This window comes from Schistocerca gregaria, chromosome 3, assembly GCF_023897955.1.
Source record: "Schistocerca gregaria isolate iqSchGreg1 chromosome 3, iqSchGreg1.2, whole genome shotgun sequence".
Taxonomy (NCBI): domain Eukaryota; kingdom Metazoa; phylum Arthropoda; class Insecta; order Orthoptera; family Acrididae; genus Schistocerca; species Schistocerca gregaria.
The window spans coordinates 383,459,709-383,485,309 of record NC_064922.1 but is presented as its reverse complement, the minus strand read 5'-3'; the positions used below and the strand labels follow the sequence as shown (position 1 = coordinate 383,485,309).

Genomic DNA, 25,601 nt, shown 5'->3' with positions numbered 1-25,601 from the left:
TGCTGGTGCACGCTGTCAGCTGCCAGCGTGTACGGTTATTACCGCAGGTCCATGCAAGGGCAGGAGAATGTCTCCCATAGCACAATACTGCCACCAGCAGGCGTCAATGGCGTGGTGTAAGTTTCGAGGCGCAGTTCACTTCGATGACAGCTTTTGTGGAGGCGACCATGGACCTAGTGTAGCAAAAATGTGGTTCACCCGAAAAACCGACACATTTCCACTGATCGATTGTCGAATACCGATGGTCCCGTCCCACTGCAGTCGTAATTGACGACGTCGCTGGGTCAACGTAGGAACACACAGAAGTGGCCTGCCGTGGAGCTCCACGTTCAACAATGTACACTGACGGTGTGCTCCGAAGCACTTGTGCGTGCACCAGCATTTTGCTCTTTCGGCAGGCATGCCACGGATCACCATCTGCGTACCTTACAGAGAAGACAAGCCTCCGAAGCCCACATTATGCGATGAGTAGTAGAAGTCCAACCATTTAGCGCCTACTGGTAGTTTCACTGTGCCTCTGCCTCTTAACGTAGACGCTCACGACAGTACCACGTGACCATTCGACCAACTTCGCCGTTTTCGAAATACTCGTTCACAGACTCTGTGCACTAATAATCTGCTGTTTGTCAAAGTCTCTTGACCCAATGGATTTCCCCATTTGCAGTCCATACCTTCACTTTTAAATACTTCCTTCTACATACTTTTGTTACCGTGTCATGTGCCCGCAACGCCACCGGGTGGCATCCACCGTCGCCGTGGGCAGTGGTCATGTTTTGTCTCATCAGTATGTATTATATCCAAAAAGTTGTTACACTCGGGTATTTCTATGAACTGACTGATTCCAGTTGTGACTCACTGATGCTGAACCATTAGGATAGTACGTTTTTACATTTCGTTAAGGGGAGTAGCCGTAAAAAGTATTGTAAAAGTATTGACAGTGGAAATTAAAGTGTCCTGTGGTGCCTCTCCTGCTCCAAGTCGGCCCGTTTCACTTCCTACCCCCCCCCCCCTTAAATATAACATGAAGCAGTCACCCCTCCAACTCACTAATTAATGACGGTGAACCTCAACACAGGCCAAAATGAAATACTAATCATCGTACACCACTTTGAACTGATGTAGGCATTCAACAACGAAAATTCAGTGCAAAACAAAACCACCGGCGCTGTGGATGCTAATCTATCGTACTATTCAGTCATATAATGCCCCCATAAATCTCCGTCATAAAGTATAACAACATACTTTCCCGTTAATCGTTGCAACTATGTCTGTTGTTGAGGGATTACTGAGGAGAAAGCGACACGTTCAACAGCTGCGTTTCAACGACCATCCCAGACGCCACAACTATTATCACTGACACAGCATTCGTGACACTTCGACCTCCAAAGTCGATACATGTACGTGTTCGTAGCCTGTAAATAACTAATTACTCTAAGTAATGTATAATGGGATCATGGACACAGCGAAGCAGCTTGTCTGCAAGTCACCCATGTGAATAAGTCCAAACACTCAGATCAGGATCTAGCGTAATCCATTTTAGCGCCGACCTCTGCATCGTGTGTTTGTGCACCTGAAGGTATCGCAAACAAGGCATCAGGTCTGAAGCTGAATCGAAGTGAGGAAAATATACAACTTAAAACATAAATAAAAGTAATTCCTCCCGTAGCTTCCTAATATCAAAATTTTAATTAATTAATAGTTGATATTAGTGCTGAAGTCATACTTTGTTCTCCACTAAGAACGAATTACACGGTCTCAACCAGTAAGTTGTTGGACAGTTAATCCCCATATTTGAGCTCATGCCTGGAATACGTATTGTGTAATTTGAGACAAACGTAAGAGTTTCAAAATCCGAAATTTGTACTCAAAAGCATTTTAACTAGCAACGTTTGAAACAGTTACGAACTGGCAAACTCTACGCTTATTACTGAATTTAAATTCGGTAACGAAACAGTGTTGAAGAGAAGGTATCAGTTAACGTAAAAACAACAGTTCTCTCTGGTCGCCTGAAACGTTCTGGCCTCCTAGATAACAATGTGACAGACGAGTAAGTTGACATATGTCAAACCTGACCACCTCACACTGGAGATCGTTCCATTAGCTGATGAATGCCGTGACGTGCTGCTAGTAGCCCAGTCGAAACAGTCACTATGCTTGTCATTATACTGCTGATTCAGTTCAACAGGCGTATTTTATCTAATATTGCTTCTCACGTACATATTACATAGCGCTGAAGAAGCAATTTTATGTTTTTAATTCAGGTGATGTGTTGTCATTTCGCAGGATTGCAACAGTAGCATGAAACTAGGGGTCAGTAACGTCGAATTTGCTAACAGCACCTTGGCAGCCGGCTGGCTGGATGTGAGGGCGACACTCAGTTCACTGACCCTCAGCAACTGCTCGATCGAAGCCTTCCACGATGACGCCTTCAATACTTCGCAGTTCGCCAACCTGGAAACGCTGACTTTGAATGGGCTCCCCTTAAAAAAACTGCAGACAGCAGCACTCCGTCCACTCCGCAACGTTGGAACCCTGTCTCTTGAAGATTGCCACGCTTTGCAGGAAGTGGATCCGAAAGTCACAGACGTGCTTCCTAAGCTGTGGAGCCTGCAAGTACTGAGAACCATATACAGCAGCAACAGGCACATACTCCCAGCGTTCGCGGGCACCACAGAGATCGTAGACCTCAAACTCAACGTGTTGGGCACACTGCGGCCCGAGGACGTCGGCGTCACAGCCGTATCAGCGGCGACCCTGAACCTCGAGATGTCTGGCATCGAGGATGTGCTAGTTGGTACCTTCCCGGCATCGAGGAAACGTCAACTGTTGACCCTGAATGACAATAAATTAACGACACTGAGAAATATGTCAATCTCGTTTGAAAATCACCATGATTACTTTAAAATGTATCTCGCAGGCAATCCCTGGAATTGCGACTGTTCCCTTCTGTGGCTCCTTCCACATGTCAGTACAATTGGAGATACACCAATTTGTTCAACTCCACAACATTTCACTGGCTGGAATCTGACATCTGCCTTGGACCAGCTGAAAGAATCCTGCGCTATATCTTCCACGTCACTGCCGCCGTCAACTGCCCCTGAAACAACAGAGTCTTCAGTAACTGGAACCTCAGAACCTACAGGGACATCGGCAAGCGCGACAGCTGAAACTGGACCGACAGCTAATGATGAGAGCACTCCACCTTCAACCAGCGATCACAGCTCAACCACGGCACCTGACAATACTTCCGAGCTCCCAACAACTTCATCAGGAAGTTCTACACTTAGCACTTCCGAAGCCCCCACCACGACACATGCTGCAACTGATTCTACATTCACCACTGTTAAGATTCCAACATCACCGCTACCAGATGAGCGGCCAGATGATCTGAAGCTATGCTACCACGTAGAGTTCTCGGAGCACGATGTCATGGAGGACTGGAGAGAAGATTCGGTTCTCATCCACGACATCGACGAGTGTACACTCAAAATCTTAGTGCCGTACAGTGTCGCTGGTGGATTCATGGTGTGGAAGGAAGCGGAAACCGCAGACTGCTACGAGACAAGCCCTCTGAACTCACCCACCGTTGTTTTGGAAAATCTCAAGCCTGAGGTGGACTACAATATCTGCGTTCTGCGACCTGAAGAGACGAGAACATCCATCCACAATTGCCAGCCGCACAGGACAATGGCAGAGTACACCAAACGAACATGGCTCTCCAACGGCGACGTGCCGCTCGCGGCAGGTATGGCAGCCATCGGGTCAATCGTGGTGACGATTCTGTCGGCGGGGATAGCCGTGTTCCTGGTGCGGCGTCATCCGACCTGGATCTTCCACGATGTCTGGGAGATGGACAAAAAGACCGTGATCCAACGGAGGCCCAACGTCGCGGATCGGCGACTCTCCTTCCCGTCTTGGTGGCCCCCGCCTCCACCTCCGAACCCTCGTCGCCCGAGCTCCAGCCAGAGCACTGGCTCCGGCAGTTACATCAATGTCGAACCACCAGCATCACCACTGCAACTGGTCGCCCAGTTCCTGAGGCGGTCGAGCGGCAGCGTCAGGAGGATGTTTCAGCTACAGGACGGCGCCAATCGGCAGAGCTCCTCACCTCCCTCCACCAGACCCTCACACTCAGGATCCCGCCCGAGTACTTCCCCATCGAACTGCTCCGTGTGTACCGACTCCACTAACACCACTATCTCTGAAGATATCTACGCAGGACGACAATAGGGCTATTTACTGGCCTCGACCTACTGGAAGTGCAGCTCACGCCTTGCAGAAACTCCTAAGTTGCTTCCACTAGTACAGGTAAGCATGGCGGTTTCTACTTGGTATATACGAGGGTTGTCCAGAAAGTAAGTTCTGATCGGTCGCGAAATGGAAACCGGTGGGAAAATCCGGAAAAGCTCTGCACAGATGCGTTGGGCAGTGTCTCTAGTATGCCCGTCGATAGTGTCGCGTCGCTTTTTTCAGTTCTGAGTGAATAGTGAAAACGAAAAGATGCCTAGGGATTAGCGTCTTCCCCCAAGTACGAGGGCCCAGTTAGAGATTTCGCCTGTGTCATGCAGCCCACGTAACACAACTGTCGAGCAGTTCGTTCTTAATGCCAATTCTCGGCCGCACACTGCAGGGGCAATGAAGATGCTCCTGCAGCGTTTCCGATGAGAAATGTTTGATCACCCACAATACAGTCCGTAGTTGGCTACCCCTGCGTCTCATCTCTGCTCACAAGAACCGCTGGATATGAATACAAAAATTTTCCACAGTTAACGAGCTGCAGACCAGTGCAGATAACTGGCCTAAAGTACAGGCGGCTGCTTTCTATGATGGGGATATTAGGATATTCGAAGGTTAATACAACACTACGAAAAACCCGAAGTTGGAGCGGCGACTATGTAGAGAAGCAGGAGGAAGGTGTACGTAACTGTTGCAAATAGAACGTTTCTGGTTTTCACTGTGGTTACCACTTCGCGACCGATCGGAACATACTTTGTGGACAACCCTCCTTACAAATTTGGCTGCTATAATGTGTTCCTACGTTTCATCCTACCTTGTCCGATCTTCTACATCTACACGATTAGCCTGCAATTTACACATAAGTATTTAGCATAAAGTTGATAGAACCATTCTAAAGCTCTTTCTCCACTGTTCCATTCTCGAAAAGCACTTCGAATAACACCTAATTTTTTCCGTGGGACCTCTGATTTCTCTTATTTTATCATGATGGTCATTTCTCCTTGGAAATTGGAGGAGGAAAATGGCGATTGAAATTTCCCAAAAACATTTCACCACGACAAAAAGCGCCTTTGTCTGGTAAATACCCAATAGCGCGTAGCGGGACCGCATAAGAGGGCGCACAACACTAGTGAGGGCAGTGTCTTTACACCTTCTAACTTCCAATAAAACGCTATCTTGGGTTCCTCTTCCTCACAATATTTTATGTCTGATGTTTCCATTTTCAGATACTCATAATCCCTAAGTATTTAGTTGAACAGACAAAATGCAATCTTGTGCGATTTATCGTGTATTCTAAATTCAACAGATTTATTTTAGTAATGCACACGTGGAGGATCTCACATGTTTGTTGTTCCGGGTCAGTTGCTGCCTTTCGCAGCATTCAGATATCATGTCTAAATTATTTTACAATTCGTTGCGATCTTTCTAAAAGATAAACGAAGGAATAATCGCCAAAAAATCCAATAGAGCTGCTCAGATCGTCTCCTTTATCGTTTATATAGATTAGGAACAGCAGCTGCCTTGAGGCACGCCAGCCAAAAGTTCGGTTTCGCTTCATAACTTCTCGTCAGTTACAACGAGCTGTGACGTTTCTGTCAGAAAATCACGAATCCAGTCGCACAGCTGAGACAATATTGCACAGACAAATAATTTCATTAGACGCTGCTTGTGAGGTATTTCACAATCTTGGAACATAGTGTATAGTGTATATTCCAAAGCTCTGCTACAAATCGATGACAATGATATGGGTCTGAAATTCAGCGGATTAATTCTATTTCCCTTGTGTATAGGTGTGACCCGTGAAATGATCCATTCTTTAGGTACACCAGAAAACCTTTAACCTGACACTACTGGGCATTAAAATTGCTACACCACGATGATGACTTGCTACAGACGCGAAATTTAACCGACAGGAAGCAGATGCTGTGATATCCAAATGATTAGCTTTTCAGAGCATTCACACAAGGTTGGCGCCGGTGGCGACACCTACAACGTGCTGACATGAGAAAAGTTTCCAACCGATTTCCCATTCACAAACAGCAGTTGACCGGCGTTGCCTGGTGAAACGTTGTTGTGATGCCTCATGTAAGGAGGAGAAATGCGTTCCATCACGTTTCGGACTTTGATAAAGGTAGTATTGTAGCCCATCGCGATTGAGGTTTATCGTATCGCGACATTGCTGCACGCGTTGGTCGAGATCAAATGACTGTTACCAGAATATGGACTCGATGAGTTCAGGAGGATAATACTGAAGGCCGTGCTGGATCCCAACGGCCTCGTATCACTAGCAGTCGAGATGACAGGCAGCTTATCCGCATGGCTGCAACGGATCGTGCAGCCACGTCTCGATCCCTGAGTCAACAGATGGGGACGTTTGCAAGACAACAACCACCTGCACGAACAATTCGATGACATTTGCAGCAGCATGCACAATTAGCCCGGAGACCATGGCTGCGGTTACCCTTGACGCTGCATCATAGACAAGAGCGCCTGCGATGGTGTACTCAACGACGAACCTGAGTGCACGAACGGCAAAACGTCATTTTTTCGGATGAATCCAAATTCTGTTTACAGCATCATGATGGTCGCATCCATGTTTGGCGACATCGCAGTGAGCGCACACTGGAAGCGTGTATTCGTCATCGCCATACTGGCGTATCACCCGGCGTGATGGTATGGGGTGCCATTGGTTACACGACTCGGTCACCTCTTGTTCGCACTGACGGCACTTTGAACAGTGGACGTTACACTTCATATGTGTTACGACCCGTGGCTCTATCCTTCATTCGATCGTTGCGAAACCCTACATTTCAGCAGGGTAATGCACGACCGCGTGTTTCGGGTCCTGTACAGGCCTTTCTGGATACAGAAAATGTTCTACTGCTGCCCTGGCGATCACATTCTCCAGATATCTCACCAATTAAAAACGTCTGGTCAATGGTGGCCGACCAACTGACTCCTCAAAATTATGCCAGTCACTACTCTTGAACTGTGGTATCGTATTGAAGCAGCATGGGCAGCTGTACCTGTACACGCCCTCCAAGCTCTGTTTCACTCAATGCCGAGGCGTATCAAGGCCGTTATTATGGCCAGAAGGAGTTGTGTGTGATAAACGAAATTTGGTAGTCGAGGAAAGTTTCTGTCTATTCAGCTTTCGCCATCAGTCGCATAGGAGTGCCGCTAGTAACGCGACTGTGAGGACGCAAATCATAATTACTTTAAATACACTTTGTAAAAGTCGTTGGCTTTAGTTGCCTTTGAGATTGGACCTTGTGAGTTTGTTTTAGCCAAGAATGCCTATAAGACGACAAACGCGCGATTATCAACATCTCAGTGAGGTTCAACGAAATCGTGTAACAGAGCTGGGAGAAGCTGGGTGTTCCTTCTGTGATATTTCAGAAAGACTTGGCAGGAATTTAGCCACTGTACCTGACTGCTGGCAGCGGTGGTCATGAGAACGTGTGGTCGCAAGAAGAGCGGGCTCCGGACGGTCACCTGGCACTACCGAGAGGGCAATCCATCGCGTTCGCCGTTTGGCTCTGCATCTGCAGCAGCAATGTCAGCATGAATTGGCACTACAGTGACAGATAGAACAGTTACAAATCGGTTACTTCGAGACACCTCGGTGCCACACGTCATGTGCCGTGCATTCTAACATCCCCGAACCATCGCCATTTGTGACTTTGGTGGCGTCAAGCGACAGCTCATTGGAGGGCAGGCTGGAGGACTGTAGTATTTCTGATGAAGCTGGTTGTGCCACGGTGCCAGTGATGGCAGTGCATTGGTTGGAAAGAAACCAGTTGAGAACCTCCAGCCAGTCCTCCTACGTGCTAGGCACACTGTACGTGCACTCGGAGTCATGACCAGAGGTGCGGTTTCGTACGATAGCAAGCGCACTCTCGTGGTTATCCCACGCCACGCAGCCTGACTGCTAAACCGCACGTTAGTCTGTTGTGCTGCCATTAATGAAAAGCATTCCAGCACAACGCTCGCCCACATACCGCTGTTTTAACGCAACTTGCTCTACAGAATGTCGACACGTTGCCTGGGCCTTCTCGATCACATATGGGACATCACTGGACGATGACTCCAGCCTCATCCACAAACAGCGTTAACCGTGCCTTTATTGGCCGTCCAAGTGCAACGGGGTACGGAACTCTATCGCACAAAATCCCATCCGTCACCTGTACGGCACAGTCCATGCACATGTACATGTTTTTGTTCAACAATATGGCGGTTACGCCAATTATTAATGTACCAACATTCCGCAGTTGACATGGAATCTCGCACTTCAATTAACCTGCGATCTTGCACTATTAATCACTTAAATACGTTATCTAAGCAACTGTATTCCCAAAATTTCATTACTCTACCTTAATTATTTTTTGATGCTGCGACTTTTCCCGTCAATGTAAGAGGAAAGGGGGAATCCTGCTGCCTGGGCGGGGTCAACTGCGAGTTTTCAAAAATTGCTCTGAGCACTATGGGACTCAACATCGATGGTCATCAATCCCCTACAACATCACTCAACACCCAGCCATCACGAGGCAGAGAAAATCCCTGACCCCGCCGGGAATCGAACCCGGGTGTGGGAAGCGAGAACGCTACCGCATGACCACGAGCTGCGGACTGCGAGTTTTCAATTGCGAACTGCCCAACCTGTGGTCTCAATCCAGCTTCCAGTAAATTGTTCCCGACTATTCGTGGTGACGCTCGGCAGGTAAACTGTCCCGCATTTCACCTGTTGACATCCGACTGTTCGTCACACGCACTTGAATAATCGTACTATCTTCTCGCGGTGTGGTCATTCTGGAACGATCCTTGCCTATTCTCTTTGCTGCTCCCTTGTCTTGAGTGTACCTCATCAGTGGTGCAGCACTCATTCTGCTATCCTGCAGAACTGTCGGTGTGATCTGATGCCATATTCCTCACGACAATGATTCCATCTTTCCCAAACTCCGATAAATACCATGTGCACGTCTTCTGATTAGTGTTGCTGTCGTTAACTGATAGGTACCAGAAACGCTAGGCCCACCCAGTAGTCATAATATAACCACGCCATTCTTCATATGTAGGGATGGCCTTCTTCTGTAGTTAAAATACTGAAAATCAGCTGGTATAAAGATGAAATTATAATCAAAGTAAACTACAGACGGGGAAATACTTCAGTATTCGTCTGATAGCTTTCAGTCAAGATGTTCATGGTGAAATACTATTCATTTCTGTGAGTATATTTATAGGTTTAATTACAGATACTGTTTTGTTATTCCGAGCCGACTGCAGTCTCGTTTCATTCGATATAGCATTTACGCCCATTGCACAAATAACATGCTCATTAGCTATAATAATTAACACTTGATTTAATCCACGTAAATGCACAATTTGTGCTCGTTCGACTGCGTCATTAATGCCAGAATATTCTTGAACCGCATAAATTTGCAAACTCTCGATGATATGTAAATTTTGTTGAACTTTTTTATACAATAAATTAGAGATGAGCTGCTCGAAACTCAGGAAGCTTCTTATACGAGAAAGCTAGTCTCTTATGGTGGTTCTGTGAACACATATTTGTGACAGTGTATAATAACATTACTCGACTTATAACCGCAGACGATTTCATTACTGAAATTCTCCGATAAAGCCTGAATTCACAAAACATTATGTCTCAGCTACTAGTACGTTATTCAGGATGACAGCCACCAACGTTTACAAACTTTGCATTAGTGTATAGAAAACTTGTGATGTCACTCCATAATTAGATTCACAAACTGTGTTGCTACGGAGACGAAAAATACCTGCAAGTACAATGGTTACAAATTACAACTACCTAACCTCATTTCATGTAAGCTTATCTACGGGAGTTGGGCAAGAACATGGAAACACAGAAACCATACGGTGTAGGGAAGCGGTGGACATTTAAAACAGCTTCTAGCCTTCTCTGAACGGATAAATACAGGTCCAGTATGGTTTTCAACGGGATCTCATAACATACTTTGTGTAAAATAATGAGAAGTTCAGTTAACGGTGATGGAAGTGTCTAGTGATCACGCAACCTTGTCTCCAAAGTGGATCACAAAGCCTTAATAATACTGACATCTGGTATTTGTGAAGGCCAGGGAGATTTGACAATTCATCCTCGTGCTTAAAATATCAGTTTTGGACGATCAGAGCTGTGTGAACAGGGGCTCTGTCGTCTTGGAACAGAGCATCTCTATGTGAAAGCAAACATTGTACCACACAATGGACCTGATTGCCCAAAACAGTCACATAATCGTAGAAAATAATGCGGCAATGCAAAGGGACCGTGGGACCAATGGAATACCACGATATGGCTGCCCAACTCATCTCCTAACCCCGCCATATTTAAATTTTGGGACGTAAACTTCGATACAAAAAATGGTTCAAATGGCTCTGAGCACTATGGGACTCAACTTCTCAGATCATCATTCCCCTAGAACGTAGAACTACTTAAACCTAACTAACCTAAGGACATCACACACATCCATGCCCGAGGCAGGATTCGAACCTGCGACCGTACCTGTCTCGCGGTTCCAGACTGTAGCCCCTAGAACCGCATGGCCATTCCGGCCGGCAAACTTCGATACAAGTTGGAAACTGTGAAATGACGCATCAAACTAAAAGAGTTTCTTCTACTGCACCTTAGCCCAGGTTTTACAGGTTCGGCGTCGTGTGTTCCACTTGCGGGAGTTTGCATTACTGATGAGTGGTCTTTGTAATTACAACTCGCCCTAAAATTCCTTGCTTCTGCAGCACCCTTCGCGTTCTTTGGTGCTGACAGCGTTCACGAGTGCGACATTCAGTTCTGCAATGAATTTTGCAACAGTCATCCCCTTCTCTTTCACCACAATGCATTTCACTCGCCGTCTATCACGATCACTTAACACAAACATTCAACCGCGATGTGACCCAGCGGATGAAGTCTTTCCGCTTTCCCTGTGTGCGGCGTAAATCTTGGAAATAGTGGCTCTTGAAACACGAAACACTTCGGCTGCTTTGGTCACGGAAGCACCCGCCATTCTAGCACCAACCATTTTCCCACCTACAAATCCACTTAGCTCCGACATAATGCACTCACAACTACACAGAACGCTGTTCCAGGGTCTAAACGCGGACAAGAAAAAAAAAAGTTGCCGGATTTACCAGTTAAAAACGCATTTTTTTCCCAAGTGAAAATACGTTACTTCCAAGGTGAAAAATACACTTTTTTCATGATAAGTGACATTATACTTTCTCTTGGAGCTGTAAAAATATCAGTCCTTTGAATGATAAAGTTTTTGTACACCAGCGTGGACCTTCAGAGAATGAAAAAACTCGGCAAAGAAAAGTTTTGGGAAGATTTGTGATGCGCAGCAACATTTACGCAGTGTATTTTCATATTACGATACGCTGCCTATTTTTGTATTCATATTACGAAAGTATAGATTCGAAACAGCACGTTATTTTCCGAAGCATTGAAATAGAGACTGAAAAGCGCTTTTGTAAACTAGTCATAGCTCATATCACGTGATCTCGCCAACTAATGACAGCAGATATTCAGATCATACGACACGTGACGTAATCAGCCGATAGCATCATCACTGTTAGGTAGTGTGAGCACACAAATAGGAAAAGTTAATGGTTGTAATTACTATATATAGTGTAAGTACAACAAAACTTAAGCTTTCACGTATAATATTTGTCTTGAAGATTAATAAGCTACAAGGAAAGCTAAGCTTTCGCATTTAATATTGGTCTTTTTTGCGTATGTGACTCTTTTAAGATACATCACATAAATGTACCAGTAAAATTTGAAATAATGACGTTAATGTCTGGTCTTCTGGGCTCAAAATTCTTCTAAGTGGCTAGTCCTCAATGTGTTAAATTTTAAATGAGAGCCAAATGCCCCGTGATTTAAAAAATTCATTGCACATTCGCACACGTAACATAATTCATCTTGCGTAAAAGAAAACTTACTGTGAAACTAACGCTTTTGAAGACACCATTCGCAATATTTTCCCGCCATCTGTCTGAAACAGCTTCGTTTCAGCAGTTGCCAGAGAACGCCAGAAGACAGGCAATCATCGAATACAAAATGTTAAAGTATAGGGACAATTTTTACAGTTTCCTGGAGGCTAATTGTTACTGAAACTGTGGTACAACGATTAGTGCGCCTTTGACAAGTACACTTCTATGTCAAGCTGCATCAGTATCACCAATAAGCAACCACGTGTATTTTGATAAATAAGTATGTTAGAAAGTTCACACTATTGTCATTGATAAGTGCACTTTACCCTGCATGTTTGATCAGTAATTCCATGTGTGTTTTGTGATACTGTAGAATAAAGCTTTATGTATTTTGATAAGTAATATAAACAATTTTTGGTTTCATTAAAGTAATGTATAAAGATCGAACTTTACTGAGTAGCAATTGCTGTTCAAATTGTAAAATCAGTAGTACCAATATGCAAACCATGTGTGCTTTTTACTGTTATTGAACTACTTAATTACAACAGTAGCTACGGTAATTATATGCGTTTTGCACTGTTGTAGAAAAATATTTATGTACTTTGGAGGGTTAAACAGATGATTTTATTTTGGTGTAAACTTTGAATTTTTGTTGGTGATTAGAGATCTGTGTGAAACCTTATGTATCATTATCTTTGACCTAGCAACGTTTGTGAAGTTAGTGTATCTTATTTGATGGTTTTCGAAGTTATACTTGCTTACTACGAAAATGTGCAATTTGACTCATACAATGTGTTAAAAATCTTACCCAACTGCCCCTTTTTTGGTATGGTTAGTAGTGGTCAGAAAAGACGACATTAGTGGAGTAACTTGGAACAGCAATTGCTATTATTTAGTAGTTGATTATGGAGATACAGTGTGCAAACTTTCTTACACAGCCTTAGCACCATAGTTCCGACCAGTAAATGTTTCAGATTTCCTCGAAAGTTTCCTTTGTACACCTGTGGATCAAAAACAGAGGTAGTTTTGTGCTGTTGCAGAACAATAACACCGATAATCTAGCCGTTAAATATTTGATTTAGGCTTCAATTTTGCCTTGAACCATATGTCGTACCAAGATAGCAGTTTGATCTATTTCTAGTGGAGGTTAAACAGTAGGGTATATTAGTAGTGTCATGTGTATTTTGGTGAATAACAAATTTTAGACATGGAAATACTGTACGTCACAACATTATTTTCATAATCTTTACATACTGTTGACTGATGCTTTTCTGCCTTATTCATATAAGTGATTTCATAAATTTAAATTTATCTTATTGTAATTGTAATTATTTTCGCCGGATATTAACCAGTTTCAAAACTGTTCACAATGGCTATTTGACTTTTCTACGACTATCCATACTGCACTAACAATAAAACTGTAAAAACGTGCCTTTCGGTCTGTCTGTTTGAACACGTTGATCTCTGAGACAACTAGATGAATTTTGGTGAGGTTTTCACAAAAAAAAAAACTTGAGTGTAGCTTTGGGAGAGGTACAGGCTATATTTCGTAAAAATCAGAAAACACAGAAAGAGATATAGTATTTTAAAGTTTTATCTATAACTGACTGTTCAGTTTATTAGTTCAGATGTTTGATCATCAAGGCGTAGTACAGCAAAGAACGAATTGATGGCACTGTTGGGTTCGATGTCCACCAAAGAATCAACAGATGACGCTGTTAGTTTTTTCTCTAAACACAGTGGCAGATGTAAGTACTCTTCCAGGAGCAGTGGCGTACGGAAACTCTAGAGGGTGTGTCTCTGCCGATGTCTCTCATTCATTGCTGTGTCAGGTTTCAACTGTCCTTACTTGTGGTACTATCGTGAGATACCAGCTTTTACATGGGACTTTGGTCTTTGGATGGCAGGTTTTATTTATATTCCTTGCTAGGAGAAACGAATTTATTAAGTTTGCTTTGTAGTTTGAGTGCCTATTCATTTTAAACACGTAAAATTCCCGGTGAGCTTATGTTATTGTATGATTATATGATAGCGGAACAAACGCTGGTAGCAGTTACTTCTGTAAAATATCTCGAAGTATGCGAGCGGAACAATTTGAAGTGGAATGATCATATAAAATTAATTGTTGGTAAGGCGGGTGCCACGTTGAGATTCATTGGGAGAGTCCTTAGAAAATGTAGTACATCAACAAAGGAGGTGGCTTACAAAACACTCGTTCGACCTATACTTGAGTATTGCTCATCAGTGTGGGATCCGTACCAGGTCGGGTTGACAGAGGAGATAGAGAACATCCATAGAAGAGCGGCGCGTTTCGTCACAGGGTTATTTGGCAAGCGTGATAGCGTTACGGAGATGTTTAGCAAACTCAAGTGGCAGACTCTGCAAAAGGCGCTCTGCATCGCGGTGTAGCTTGCTGTCCAGGTTTCGAGAGGGTGCGTTTCTGGATGAGGTATCGAATATATTGCTTCCCCCTACTTATACCTCCCGAGGAGATCACGAATGTAAAATTAGAGAGATTCGAGCGCGCACGGAGGCTTTCGGCAGTCGTTCTTCCCGCGAACCATACGCGACTGGAACAGGAAAGGGAGGTAATGACAGTGGCACGTAAAGTGCCCTCCGCCACACACCGTTGGGTGGCTTGAGGAGTATAAATGTAGATGTAGATGTAGGCCATATACTGTGTGTCACTGGCGTGGACCTTAGCGTCAGTTGCTTTTCGCATGTCAGCTCTACATGGCTTTCCCCAGTGTTAGTGAAGTAAACAAGCTCTTCAGTCATGTCCCGAATCATACTACTTCAAACGCTGTATACAAAGAAGCATTATAAGTCAAAAATAAATTTCAAGCGTACGAAATCTCAGTCACAGCTTCAAATAAATGCATTGGTATCGCCAGGTTTCTCAGTTAGTTATTGCACAGTTATCGGAGGCAAGTTACTTTTTAAAACCATAACAAAATTACTATAGTACTTGTAGCTTTGGTTACGATGTCACCGAAGCTGTGAGTCGTCCGCATTTTGCATCGGGAATCGGAATCACTATGAACTTTTTAGCGAGTTATGAACTGAAACACTTTGCGTTTCTATCATTCACACAAATAAAATCCATGAACCTACGGTATCTGCTACTCCACAATACTTTAATTTTGTTTTTTGAGGATATCATGGCTTACACAATCGAAAACCTTAACGAAATCATAAAATATTTTCAGTAGTATTAACTTATCATTTGTACAGTAGTATCGATCATCTATCAAAATAAATATAGATTGTTTAGTCGATAATCATTTTCTAAATCCGAACTTTTTACAATGAGTATGTTTTCCTTCACTAAGTATTTACATAGTCTGCTCTGAAGATTTCGACATTTTTCGATAATGGTTCCAGTAAAGGTTGCAATAACTCCTTAAATGTTCGCCCTCTTTTCCAATGAAGTTCCTGGTATGCGTAAGTCTCTCTGGGAAATTTCTACTGTGAAAGAGTTCGTTATATAAGCAACTCAACATATTATTAAGTTGAGCTGAATATCATTTCACTGTTTTACCTCTGGTTTCATCGTAACGACATGAACATTTCTTTTTCAGACAGTCGCTTACAGTGTATACTTCTTTTAGGAGTTGTAGGATGAAGATGAATTTTACCAAACTTGTTTTGAAAGTCTTTGTTTAGAAACTGCGGACTTCAAACCTAAATTATCTGTTATTGACATGAGAAAGTTACTAAAAATGTTTGCAATACTTGCTCAACTTTTGATCAGTTGATCATCTACTTTTAAAGAAATTTTTTCATTTTCCTCTCTCATTTTTTCTGAAGGAGTTTATTTTTATGGCAGTTCATATATTTTAGTACTCTGATGAATTTACTTAGAATTTTGCTGTACTATCTCTAATGCGATTTAACCCTGCCATCATTTGTGTTAGTTGAGTCTTCTCTTTTTCATGACATTCTGATTTCATTTGTAGCCCCAGTTTTAGGAGCTTTTAATTTGCTTTCAATGGTTAATTTATTAGGAAGCTCCATGGTGCGGTGTACATCTTTCCACTTTGTATTTCTAAACTTCTTCATGACTTCCTCAGTTGCTCTTTCATTACTCTTGCCGTTTTCAATTTTTTTTATATGATGCAGCCTGGTCTTAGACATTAGCTGTTGACAATCGTTTCTCAGAGAACAGTAACAATGGGAATTACGCCATGATTTTGTCGCCTATAAAATGTTGTCATTAGCAGCGTCGCTTGTTTCCATAAAACTTGTAGAAAATCTTATGCGGTCAGCTAGACTACAGGAAGTGACAAAAGAAGTAAGTTCAGCTGTATAGCAGGGTTTTTCAAACAGTGTCCCATGGAACACCGGTGTTCCGCGGAAAGTGAATAATTACTCTGCGAGAAACTGTTAATAACATGGCTATTTTTCGGTATTTCGACAATTACTTTATTTTAATATGATATCTGTGTTATGATTTAAAATTGAAATAACCGCTGAATAATAAATTTTTGTCATATTTTTTTTTTTATAATAAAAGAGGTGGTCCATCAAGATACTGGGATTCTCGAAATGGTCCGTCAGGGTAAAAGTTTGGGAGACCCTATCTACACTACATATATACTCCACAAAATTTAAATTTATATCTTAACTTAATATTACGTCATTCTAATAGGAAGTAAGGAGTTTAATAACGCATTAAGTTGTTCTACAATTAATTCAGAATCACCAGTTGGATCTTTGTGTATTGTGACTACTATCACAAACTTTCCATGAAACTTTACTTTCGCAGTACAAGCTTAGAGTGCTGATCGCTTCCAAATTTATAGGTATGAATGTTTTTACGTTTGTATTCCTTATTAATGTTGCTGTCAACTTCTCCTTTCTCCGCAAATGACCTACAGTAACTGGTTGATAAGTGATATCAAATCAAAATCGTCAATTAGTCGGTAGACGAACCATATTACATATACTGAATTGCAGGCTGCAGTTCGTATAAACATATCAGAAGCTGAATTTCTTGAAACTTCCGAGCAGATGGAATATTCCATCATCTTTCAGGCGCACAGCAGTATTTCTTCATCCAGTATTTCGACCGATATCCGTACAATCATCTCCAAGATAGGCCGGTGATAATTATAGGCCTATATCGTTGATGTCACTCTGTTGGAGAGTTATGGAGTATGTTTTATGCTCATATGTTATGACATATTTGGAGAGTGAAATTCTCCTGTAAAAAATTAACATGGATTTCGCAAACGGAGATCTTGCCAAACTAAGCTCACTCTGTTCCTCCATTAGATCCACAATGCTGTAGACATAGGCGCCCAGGTTGATGCAGGTTAGTGAAAAACATACGAGTTTTCCGAGTATCGGGCCAAATTTATGACTGCATTGAAGCGTTCCTTGCAGACATAGTTCAACACGTCGCTCTTAACGGAACAAAATGTCAAGGTAATTAATTCAAGGCAGTGTGACAGAACCGTTACTGTTTACATTGTATATAAATGAACTAGTAGAAAGCTTCAGAAGCTCTTCAACGCACTTCGCAGATAACGTGATTGTCTATAACGAAGTGACAACGCCAGAAGACAGTAACTATTTGCAGAAAGACCTATAGAAGAATGATGAATGGTGCAGATTGAGGCAGATGACGCAGAACGTAGATAAATGTAACATATTGCGCGCATATTGGGAAAGAAATTCGCTAATGTACGACTACAATGCTGATGGCAAATTGCTGGAAACAGTAACTACCGTAAAATACCTAGGAGTATCTCTCCAAAGCGGCTTTAAGTGGAATTACCACATAAAGCGAATAGCAGGAAAAGCAGATGCCTGACTGAGATTCATAGGAAGAATTTTAAGGGAATGTAATTCATCCACAAAAGAAGTGACTTACAAGACGCTTGTCCAACCAATTCATCAATCTGATATCCTTACAAGATAGGATTGATAGAAGATCCGTGTAATAGAATAAGACAGTAAAGTAAAGGTTACTGTTTCACACATATTTTAGTATTATTGAGGTGGTTCAGATCTTTCGTTGTTCATGAACCCTCTTCTTTTTCAATATACTTCTCTACACAATAGAGCACGACGAGCAATTTTAGAATTCTGTCAAGTGCAGAACTATTTTTTTCAATCAATCCCAACTATTATCCTGCATCTGCTTTGCAAACAAGGAAACTTCCCGAAAACCTAGGATTGAATCTGATGTCTGAAACTAATTTTAATCTTCAGATGGGAAATATGAGGTTGGTATGTGTATGTGCCACGGCCATACCGAGGGAGAAGAGAGTAGTGTTCCGCCAAAGTCGCAGGCACAGAGTGAGAGCAAAAACTGGCGGAAGAAAAATAAAACAAGAACGAGAGATGGGTTAATAATTAAGCCCTCGTTTTCCTGTGTTGTTCCTAGGAGGAGGACCCTCCCCCTTGGCACGCGACAGCAAACGCACGCTGATGTTACAGTGCCACTTCTACAGTCATTTCGTCCAAGCAGAATCGAAAAGGAAACACTACTAGCGAATCGACATTTATCGTTAACATGGTTACGTGGAAACAGTGCGCTTGGTTTAAACGGCTCGGCAATGTCCGACAACGCTTGCTGCTGCTTCGAAGCGATACAGAAGGATCCCAAAGTACGGCGAGCAGGTGCTAAAGCAAATTATTTATTTATTTTTCAATGAATAGTTTAACATATGCTTATCTAAACGTCGAAATACACTCCTGGAAATGGAAAAAAGAACACATTGACACCGGTGTGTCAGACCCACCATACTTGCTCCGGACACTGCGAGAGGGCTGTACAAGCAATGATCACACGCACGCCACAGCGGACACACCAGGAACCGCGGTGTTGGCCGTCGAATGGCGCTAGCTGCACAGCATTTGTGCACCGCCGCCGTCAGTGTCAGCCAGTTTGCCGTTTCATACGGAGCTCCATCGCAGTCTTTAACACTGGTAGCATACCGCGACAGCGTGGACGTGAACCGTATGTGCAGTTGACGGACTTTGAGCGAGGGCGTATAGTGGGCATGCGGGAGGCCGGGTGGACGTACCGCCGAATTGCTCAACACGTGGGGCGTGAGGTCTCCACAGTACATCGATGTTGTCGCCAGTGGTCGGCGGAAGGTGCACGTGCCCGTCGACCTGGGACCGGACCGCAGCGACGCACGGATGCACGCCAAGACCGTAGGATCCTACGCAGTGCCGTAGGGGACCGCAACGCCACTTCCCAGCAAATTAGGGACACTGTTGCTCCTGGGGTATCGGCGAGCACCATTCGCAACCGTCTCCATGAAGCTGGGCTACGATCCCGCACACCGTTAGGCCTTCTTCCGCTCACGCCCCAACATCGTGCAGCCCGCCTCCAGTGGTGTCGCGACAGGCGTGAATGGAGGGACGAATGGAGACGTGTCGTCTTCAGCGATGAGAGGCGCTTCTGCCTTGGTGCCAATGATGGTCGTATGCGTGTTTGGCGCCGTGCAGGTGAGCGCCACAATCAGGACTGCATACGACCGAGGCACACAGGGCCAACACCCGGCATCATGGTGTGGGGAGCGATCTCCTACACTGGCCGTACACCTCTGGTGATCGTCGAGGGGACACTGAATAGTGCACGGTACATCCAAACCGTCATCGAACCCATCGTTCTACCATTCCTAGACCGGCAAGGGAACTTGCTGTTCCAACAGGACAATGCACGTCCGCATGTATCCCGTGCCACACAACGTGCTCTAGAAGGTGTAAGTCAAATACCCTAGCCAGCAAGATCTCCGGATCTGTCCCCCATTGAGCATGTTTGGGACTGGATGAAGCGTCGTCTCACGCGGTCTGCACGTCCAGCACGAACGCTGGTCCAACTGAGGCGCCAGGTGGAAATGGCATGGCAAGCCGTTCCACAGGACTACATCCAGCATCTCTACGATCGTCTCCATGGGAGAATAGCAGCCTGCATTGCTGAGAAAGGTGGATATACACTGTACTAGTGCCGACATTGTGCATGCTCTGTTGCCTGTGTCTATGTGCCTGTGGTTCCGTCAGTGTGATCATGTGATGTATCTGACCCCAGGAATGTGTCAATAAAGTTTCCCCTTCCTGGGACAATGAATTCACGGTGTTCTTATTTCAATTTCCAGGAGTGTAGCTTACATGATATTGATGGCAATAGCACTGATTGCAGCGCAATGTGATCACAGTTTCAACAAGTTAAAGATGATAAAAAATTACTTAAGGTCGAGAACGTGTGAAAGCCGACTATACTTTTTGTCAATAGAACGCGACATAGCTGCTAAACTTGATTTCAGTGATATTATCAATAGCTTGCTTCTCTAAAAGTATGAAAGTTAAAACTAAAATTATAATTCCTGAGCACGAAAACCTTTTTAGTTTGTAATTAGAGCCCTTCTTCGTTTATTTCTGTTAGTAGCTTATGCACTGTCAATAATTTACAAAGGACAGATAAAAGCTGCTCTATATCACATACATACTAAAATGAATGTACGGCAGCTTGCATATGGAATAGCATACAATTTTATTTAACTTCCAATTTTTAATAAAAATACTATAGTGTTACATTTAGTTTGTTGAATGCAAAATTTTCATCAATACAGTTCATCAGTGACAAGACTGTCGTCAGGATTGACCCACTGTAGAAGGACAGCTTTTGTTCTCTATGTGCGTAAGTCACCTGACGACCAGGGTGAACAGCAGTCTGTGACTCTTTACTGCTGATGTTGTGTCGTTGAGTGACTGTAGGAGTATTCAAGGTGACTCAAACAAAATTTGCACTAAATGTAGAGAACTGTAAGTTAATGCGTATGAGTAGGAAAAGAAACCCTTTGACGTTCGAATACAGTATTAGTTTGTGTCGCTTTACATAGTCGATTAAATATAGTAACGTTGCAAAGTGATATGAATTGGAACAGGCACTGAAGAACCATAGTAGGGAACTTGAATAACGACTTGGGTTTACTAGGAGAGTTTCAGGAGTGTGTGATTCATCTCTAAAGGAGACCGCATATAGACCACTAGCGTGACCTGTTCTCGAGTACTGCTCGAGTATTTGGGATCCCCACCATGTCGGATAAAACGACGACATCAAAGCATGTCAGGGGCGAACTACTGGATTTGCTACTGGCACTTCGATCAACACGCGACCATTACGGAGATGCTTCCTGAGCTCAAGTGGGAGTCCCTGGAAGGACGATGAAGTTCTTTTCTCGAAACACCAAATGAGAAAATATAGAGAATAGGTGTTTGAAGTTGAGTGCAGAACGATCCTACTGTCGCCAACGAACATTTCGCTTAAGTTCAAAGATAAGAAAAATTGGGCTCTTATCGAGGCACACATACAGTCGTCTTTCCTTTGTTGCATTTGCGAATGGAAAAGCAACGGGAATGACCGTTAGTGGTAGGTACCATCCGTCATATATCATACGGTGTCTTGTGGAGTATGTATGATGGTTTAGATATAAATAATATTATTCAAAAATATCACATTTTTAGTAAAGCTGCTTAAAAATTACAAAAATTGCTAAATCCACGTAGAAAAAAGTGCAGAAAGGTAGTTTTCGCAGGACACAGGAAGGTGGATGTTGGTCGTCTCTAAAACAATCGGTTATCGGTTACACCATATTTTTTTCATTTCCATTTTAACCTCTCTGTTAAAACCGCACAAAATAACCGGTTTCTGAAATAATAGATTTTCGGGTTTTTATTGCTATTTTTTCAGTAATAAATGCAGACATCGAGCAAAGATTGAAAAATTTTGCCTTCCTCAGACTTTTTCATTATACTTTCCAAGATACATAGACTCAAAATACCAGATAAACTGAAGAAAACTTAGTCCACTCACCATTCGCTCTTTTTCTCGAAAAGTAAACAAGGTTTCAATACTACAAAAAAATCACCAGTATTCTCCTACTGAGTCTAATTTTGTAAACCTCCGCTCAAAAATAATGTTGTAGTCAAGGATCATACTATTTTTCGAAATTACGAATACTCAGTGTTAAAGGGTGAAAACTGAGATTGGAAAATTCTATTTTTCATGTTTAGCTGTCTGCATCCAAAAGCTAAAAGGAGATGAAAGCATTAGGCAGTTGATCAGCTACTTTCTATTTTTATTGTAAACTGTGAATGAATTCTTAGCTTTTAAGTTACTTGTTAGTTTTTTAATTTATTACTGTTGCCAAAATTTCCATTCCATTTTATTATTTCATAGATTTGACGGGCAAATAATAAACTTTTGTGTAAAGTTTGTATTGTTCTTTCCCTTTAATTATCTCTAATGAAAAATCCATTTTTAGTCAAATATGTATCGTCGCTTTTCAATGGGAATTTCAATATGATTGAGTTTTTATTGACAAAACCGAAAAGGCTCTTTCAAAAAATTCAGATGAATTATAGCGTTTATCTGGAGAAATGTCATGGCAATAGTTACACTTTCAATGATGAATGAATCCACCGGTCAACGTTTATTGTCCTATGTTTTCATAAATAGTCGTTATATAATATTTTGATCTGTAAGTTGACTCCTTTCATCGGCATCATTCAAGGGCGAAACCATTCTTTCAGAAACCACAGAACTTCCTACTAAACTAGTTTACAAATTACAAAAAAGGTTTTTCTAAGAAACAAAAATTTTAGCACCACTGCTGAGGTGAACTGATATATCGTTTTTGTACGCAGTTACCAGGCAAAATAAAAATACCGAGACCAGACAAAAACCGCAAAATACCGGTTATTCTGAACTGAAATACCGGCACCGATTTTAACCGGTCGGTTTTTCCCATCCCTAGCGCAGGGTCGACTCAGTACGCTTCTGGTGCGTGCATCTGTCTGCGTGTGTCAGAGTGCGTAGCCGATGACTTGCCTGACGTGTACGAGGGTGCGACAACGTGATGAAGCAGGCCCTGGCAGGAGCGCAATCGCCTACCACAATACGTCGGGTTTGTTCGCGCCTGGCAATGAGCGTGACGACGCAGCCGCAATTACTCTGAAAGCCAACCCAGTCACCCCTCACTCGTTCCGCACAACGGAGTGAGCAAAACAGCGGGGGAATCGCCGTCGATCGAAAGCGCTGATAATACGACGTGCGGCACCTGCAGCTGATTGTTCCGTCGCTGGCGCACCGACCGGCTTCCACCCCATCGATTGGGCTCTCAGGTCGACAACGACCAGGGCGCACTGCTGATGCATTATTTGTTGTTGTGCCAACCGCGAGCGGCTAACAGCCGTCGCCCGATAGTACGGCCTGCTAGTAAACATTTCCACTAGAGCTCCTGTACTCCTTAAGATTCTGACACAGAACAATGTTTCACTCTAACACATCTGTTTGACTGTAACAACACGCTGTCATGCAGAAAGTGTTCTATTTGTTCCATTCCATCATTGACCTTCATAGCTCTATTTAATTTTAACCTGTTTACTCATCGTGAGACCGAACTTTTTTAAGTTTTTACCCCAGCAATTATTTTATTCTTGCCGAAATCGGACTGTTCAGATTTTGTCATTATATTATTCATGTAAAATAAGACCTAGCTCAAAACCTGTTCGTTTAACTGACCTGCAGATCTCAAAACTCCTCTCCGCGAAATCCAGCTACTGTTGTGTTGTCATAATACCAGTCAGTAGTCTATTTACTGGATTTCAACGGCGGTAATACTATTACAATTACTAAAATGTACGGGGCTATTCGACCACGGCATAACAGCCTGGAAGATTTTATTATTTGTGACATTTCCGGCCGTGAAAGTTTACGTGGTAATACTCCTACATCATAATTGCAATGACTCTTGTGTCTCCCTTTTTATGCTCCAACACTATAATACTTCCCCATTTTTGTCTTATTTTATAACAAAAATTAATAAACACAAACAAATATTATGTTTAGAAATTCAAATTAATCTCTGCGTAGTCTTGTGCGCTTCGATTACACTGAAGAGTCAAAGAGACTGGTACACCTGCCTAATATCGTGTAGGGCCCCAGCGAGCACGCAGGACTAGCGCAACACGACGTAGCATGGACTCGACTAATGTATGAAGTACTGCCGGAGAGAAATGACGCCATGAATCCTGCAGGGCTGTCCATAAATCAGTAAGTGTACGAGGGGGTGCAGATCTCTTCTGAATAGCACGTTGCAAAGCATCCCAGGTATGGTCAATAATGTTCATGTCTGGGAAGTTTGGCGGCCAGCGTAAGCGTCTAAACTCAGAAGAGTGTTTCTAGAGCCACGCTGTAGCAATCCTGGACGTGTGGGGTGTCCCATTGTCCTGCTGGTAGTATTTGGTGGTAAATACCTATGGGGCCGAACTGCTCAGGTCATCGGTCCCTCGGCTTACACATTACTTAATCTCACTTAAACTAACTTAGGCTAAGGACAACACACACACCCATGCCCGAGGAAGGACTCGAAGCACCCTTCGGGGGGCAGCAGTCCCAACAGTGACAAGGCTCCTGCTGGAATTGCCCAAGTCCGTTGGAATTCACAATGGACATAAATGGATGCAGGTGATCAGACAGGATGCTTACGTGCGTGTCACCTGTCAGAGTTGTATCTAGAGCTTTCAGGGGTCTTATAACACTCCAACTGCACACGCCCCACACCATTACAGAGCCTCCACCAGCATGGAGGGTCCATGTATTGATGAAGATTGTCTCCATACCAGTACACGTCCATCCGCTCGATACAATTTGAAATGAGACTCGTCCGACCAGACAACATGTTTCCAGTCATCAACAGTCCGATGTCGGTGTTGACGGACCCAGGCGAGGCGTAAAGCTTTGTGTCGTGCAGTCATCAAGGGTACAAGAGTGGGCTTTCGGTCGCGAAAGCCCATTTCGTTGAATGGTTCGCATGCTGGCTCTTGTTGATGACCCAGCATTGAAATCTGCAGCAATCTGGGGAAGGTTTGCGCTTCTGTCACGTTGAACGATTTTCTTCAGTCATCGTCGGTCCCCTTCTTGCAGGATCTTTTTCCGGCCGTAGCTATGTCGGAGATTTGTTGTTTTACCGGATTCCTGATACTCACAGTACAGCCGTGAAATATCCGTACGGGAAAATCCCCACTTCATTGCTACCTCGGAGTTGTTGTGTCCCATAGCTCGTGCGCTGACTATAGCCCCACGCGCAAACTCACTTAAATCTCGATAACCTGCCATCTCAGCAGTAGTAACCGATCTAAAAACTGCGCAAGACATTAGTTGTCTTATATTGGCGTTGCCGACCGCAGCGGCGTATTCTGCCAGTTTACATGTCTCTGTACTTCAGTATGTATGCCTATACCCGTTTCTTTGGCGCTTCAGTGTATTAGGTAACGAACATCAGTTTAAACAAAAAATTTCACAACATATAAAGACATAGAGAACATACGAGCGGAAAAGTTCTCCTATCGGAGCATCAAAAACGCGAATATGTTCC

The 25,601-nt window shown here is 43.3% G+C and overlaps 1 protein-coding gene across 1 annotated transcript in view; it reads left to right on the top strand.

The window, feature by feature from the left end:
• Nucleotides 1-25,601, top strand: part of LOC126355380 (uncharacterized) — a 233,594-nt gene that overhangs the window by 143,507 nt on the left and 64,486 nt on the right. The window contains exon 4 of the mRNA XM_050005674.1: nucleotides 2,284-4,308. Coding sequence (XP_049861631.1) covers nucleotides 2,284-4,230 — 1,947 coding nt within the window. The 3' untranslated portion in view covers nucleotides 4,231-4,308. The remainder of the gene's footprint in view (nucleotides 1-2,283; nucleotides 4,309-25,601) is intronic.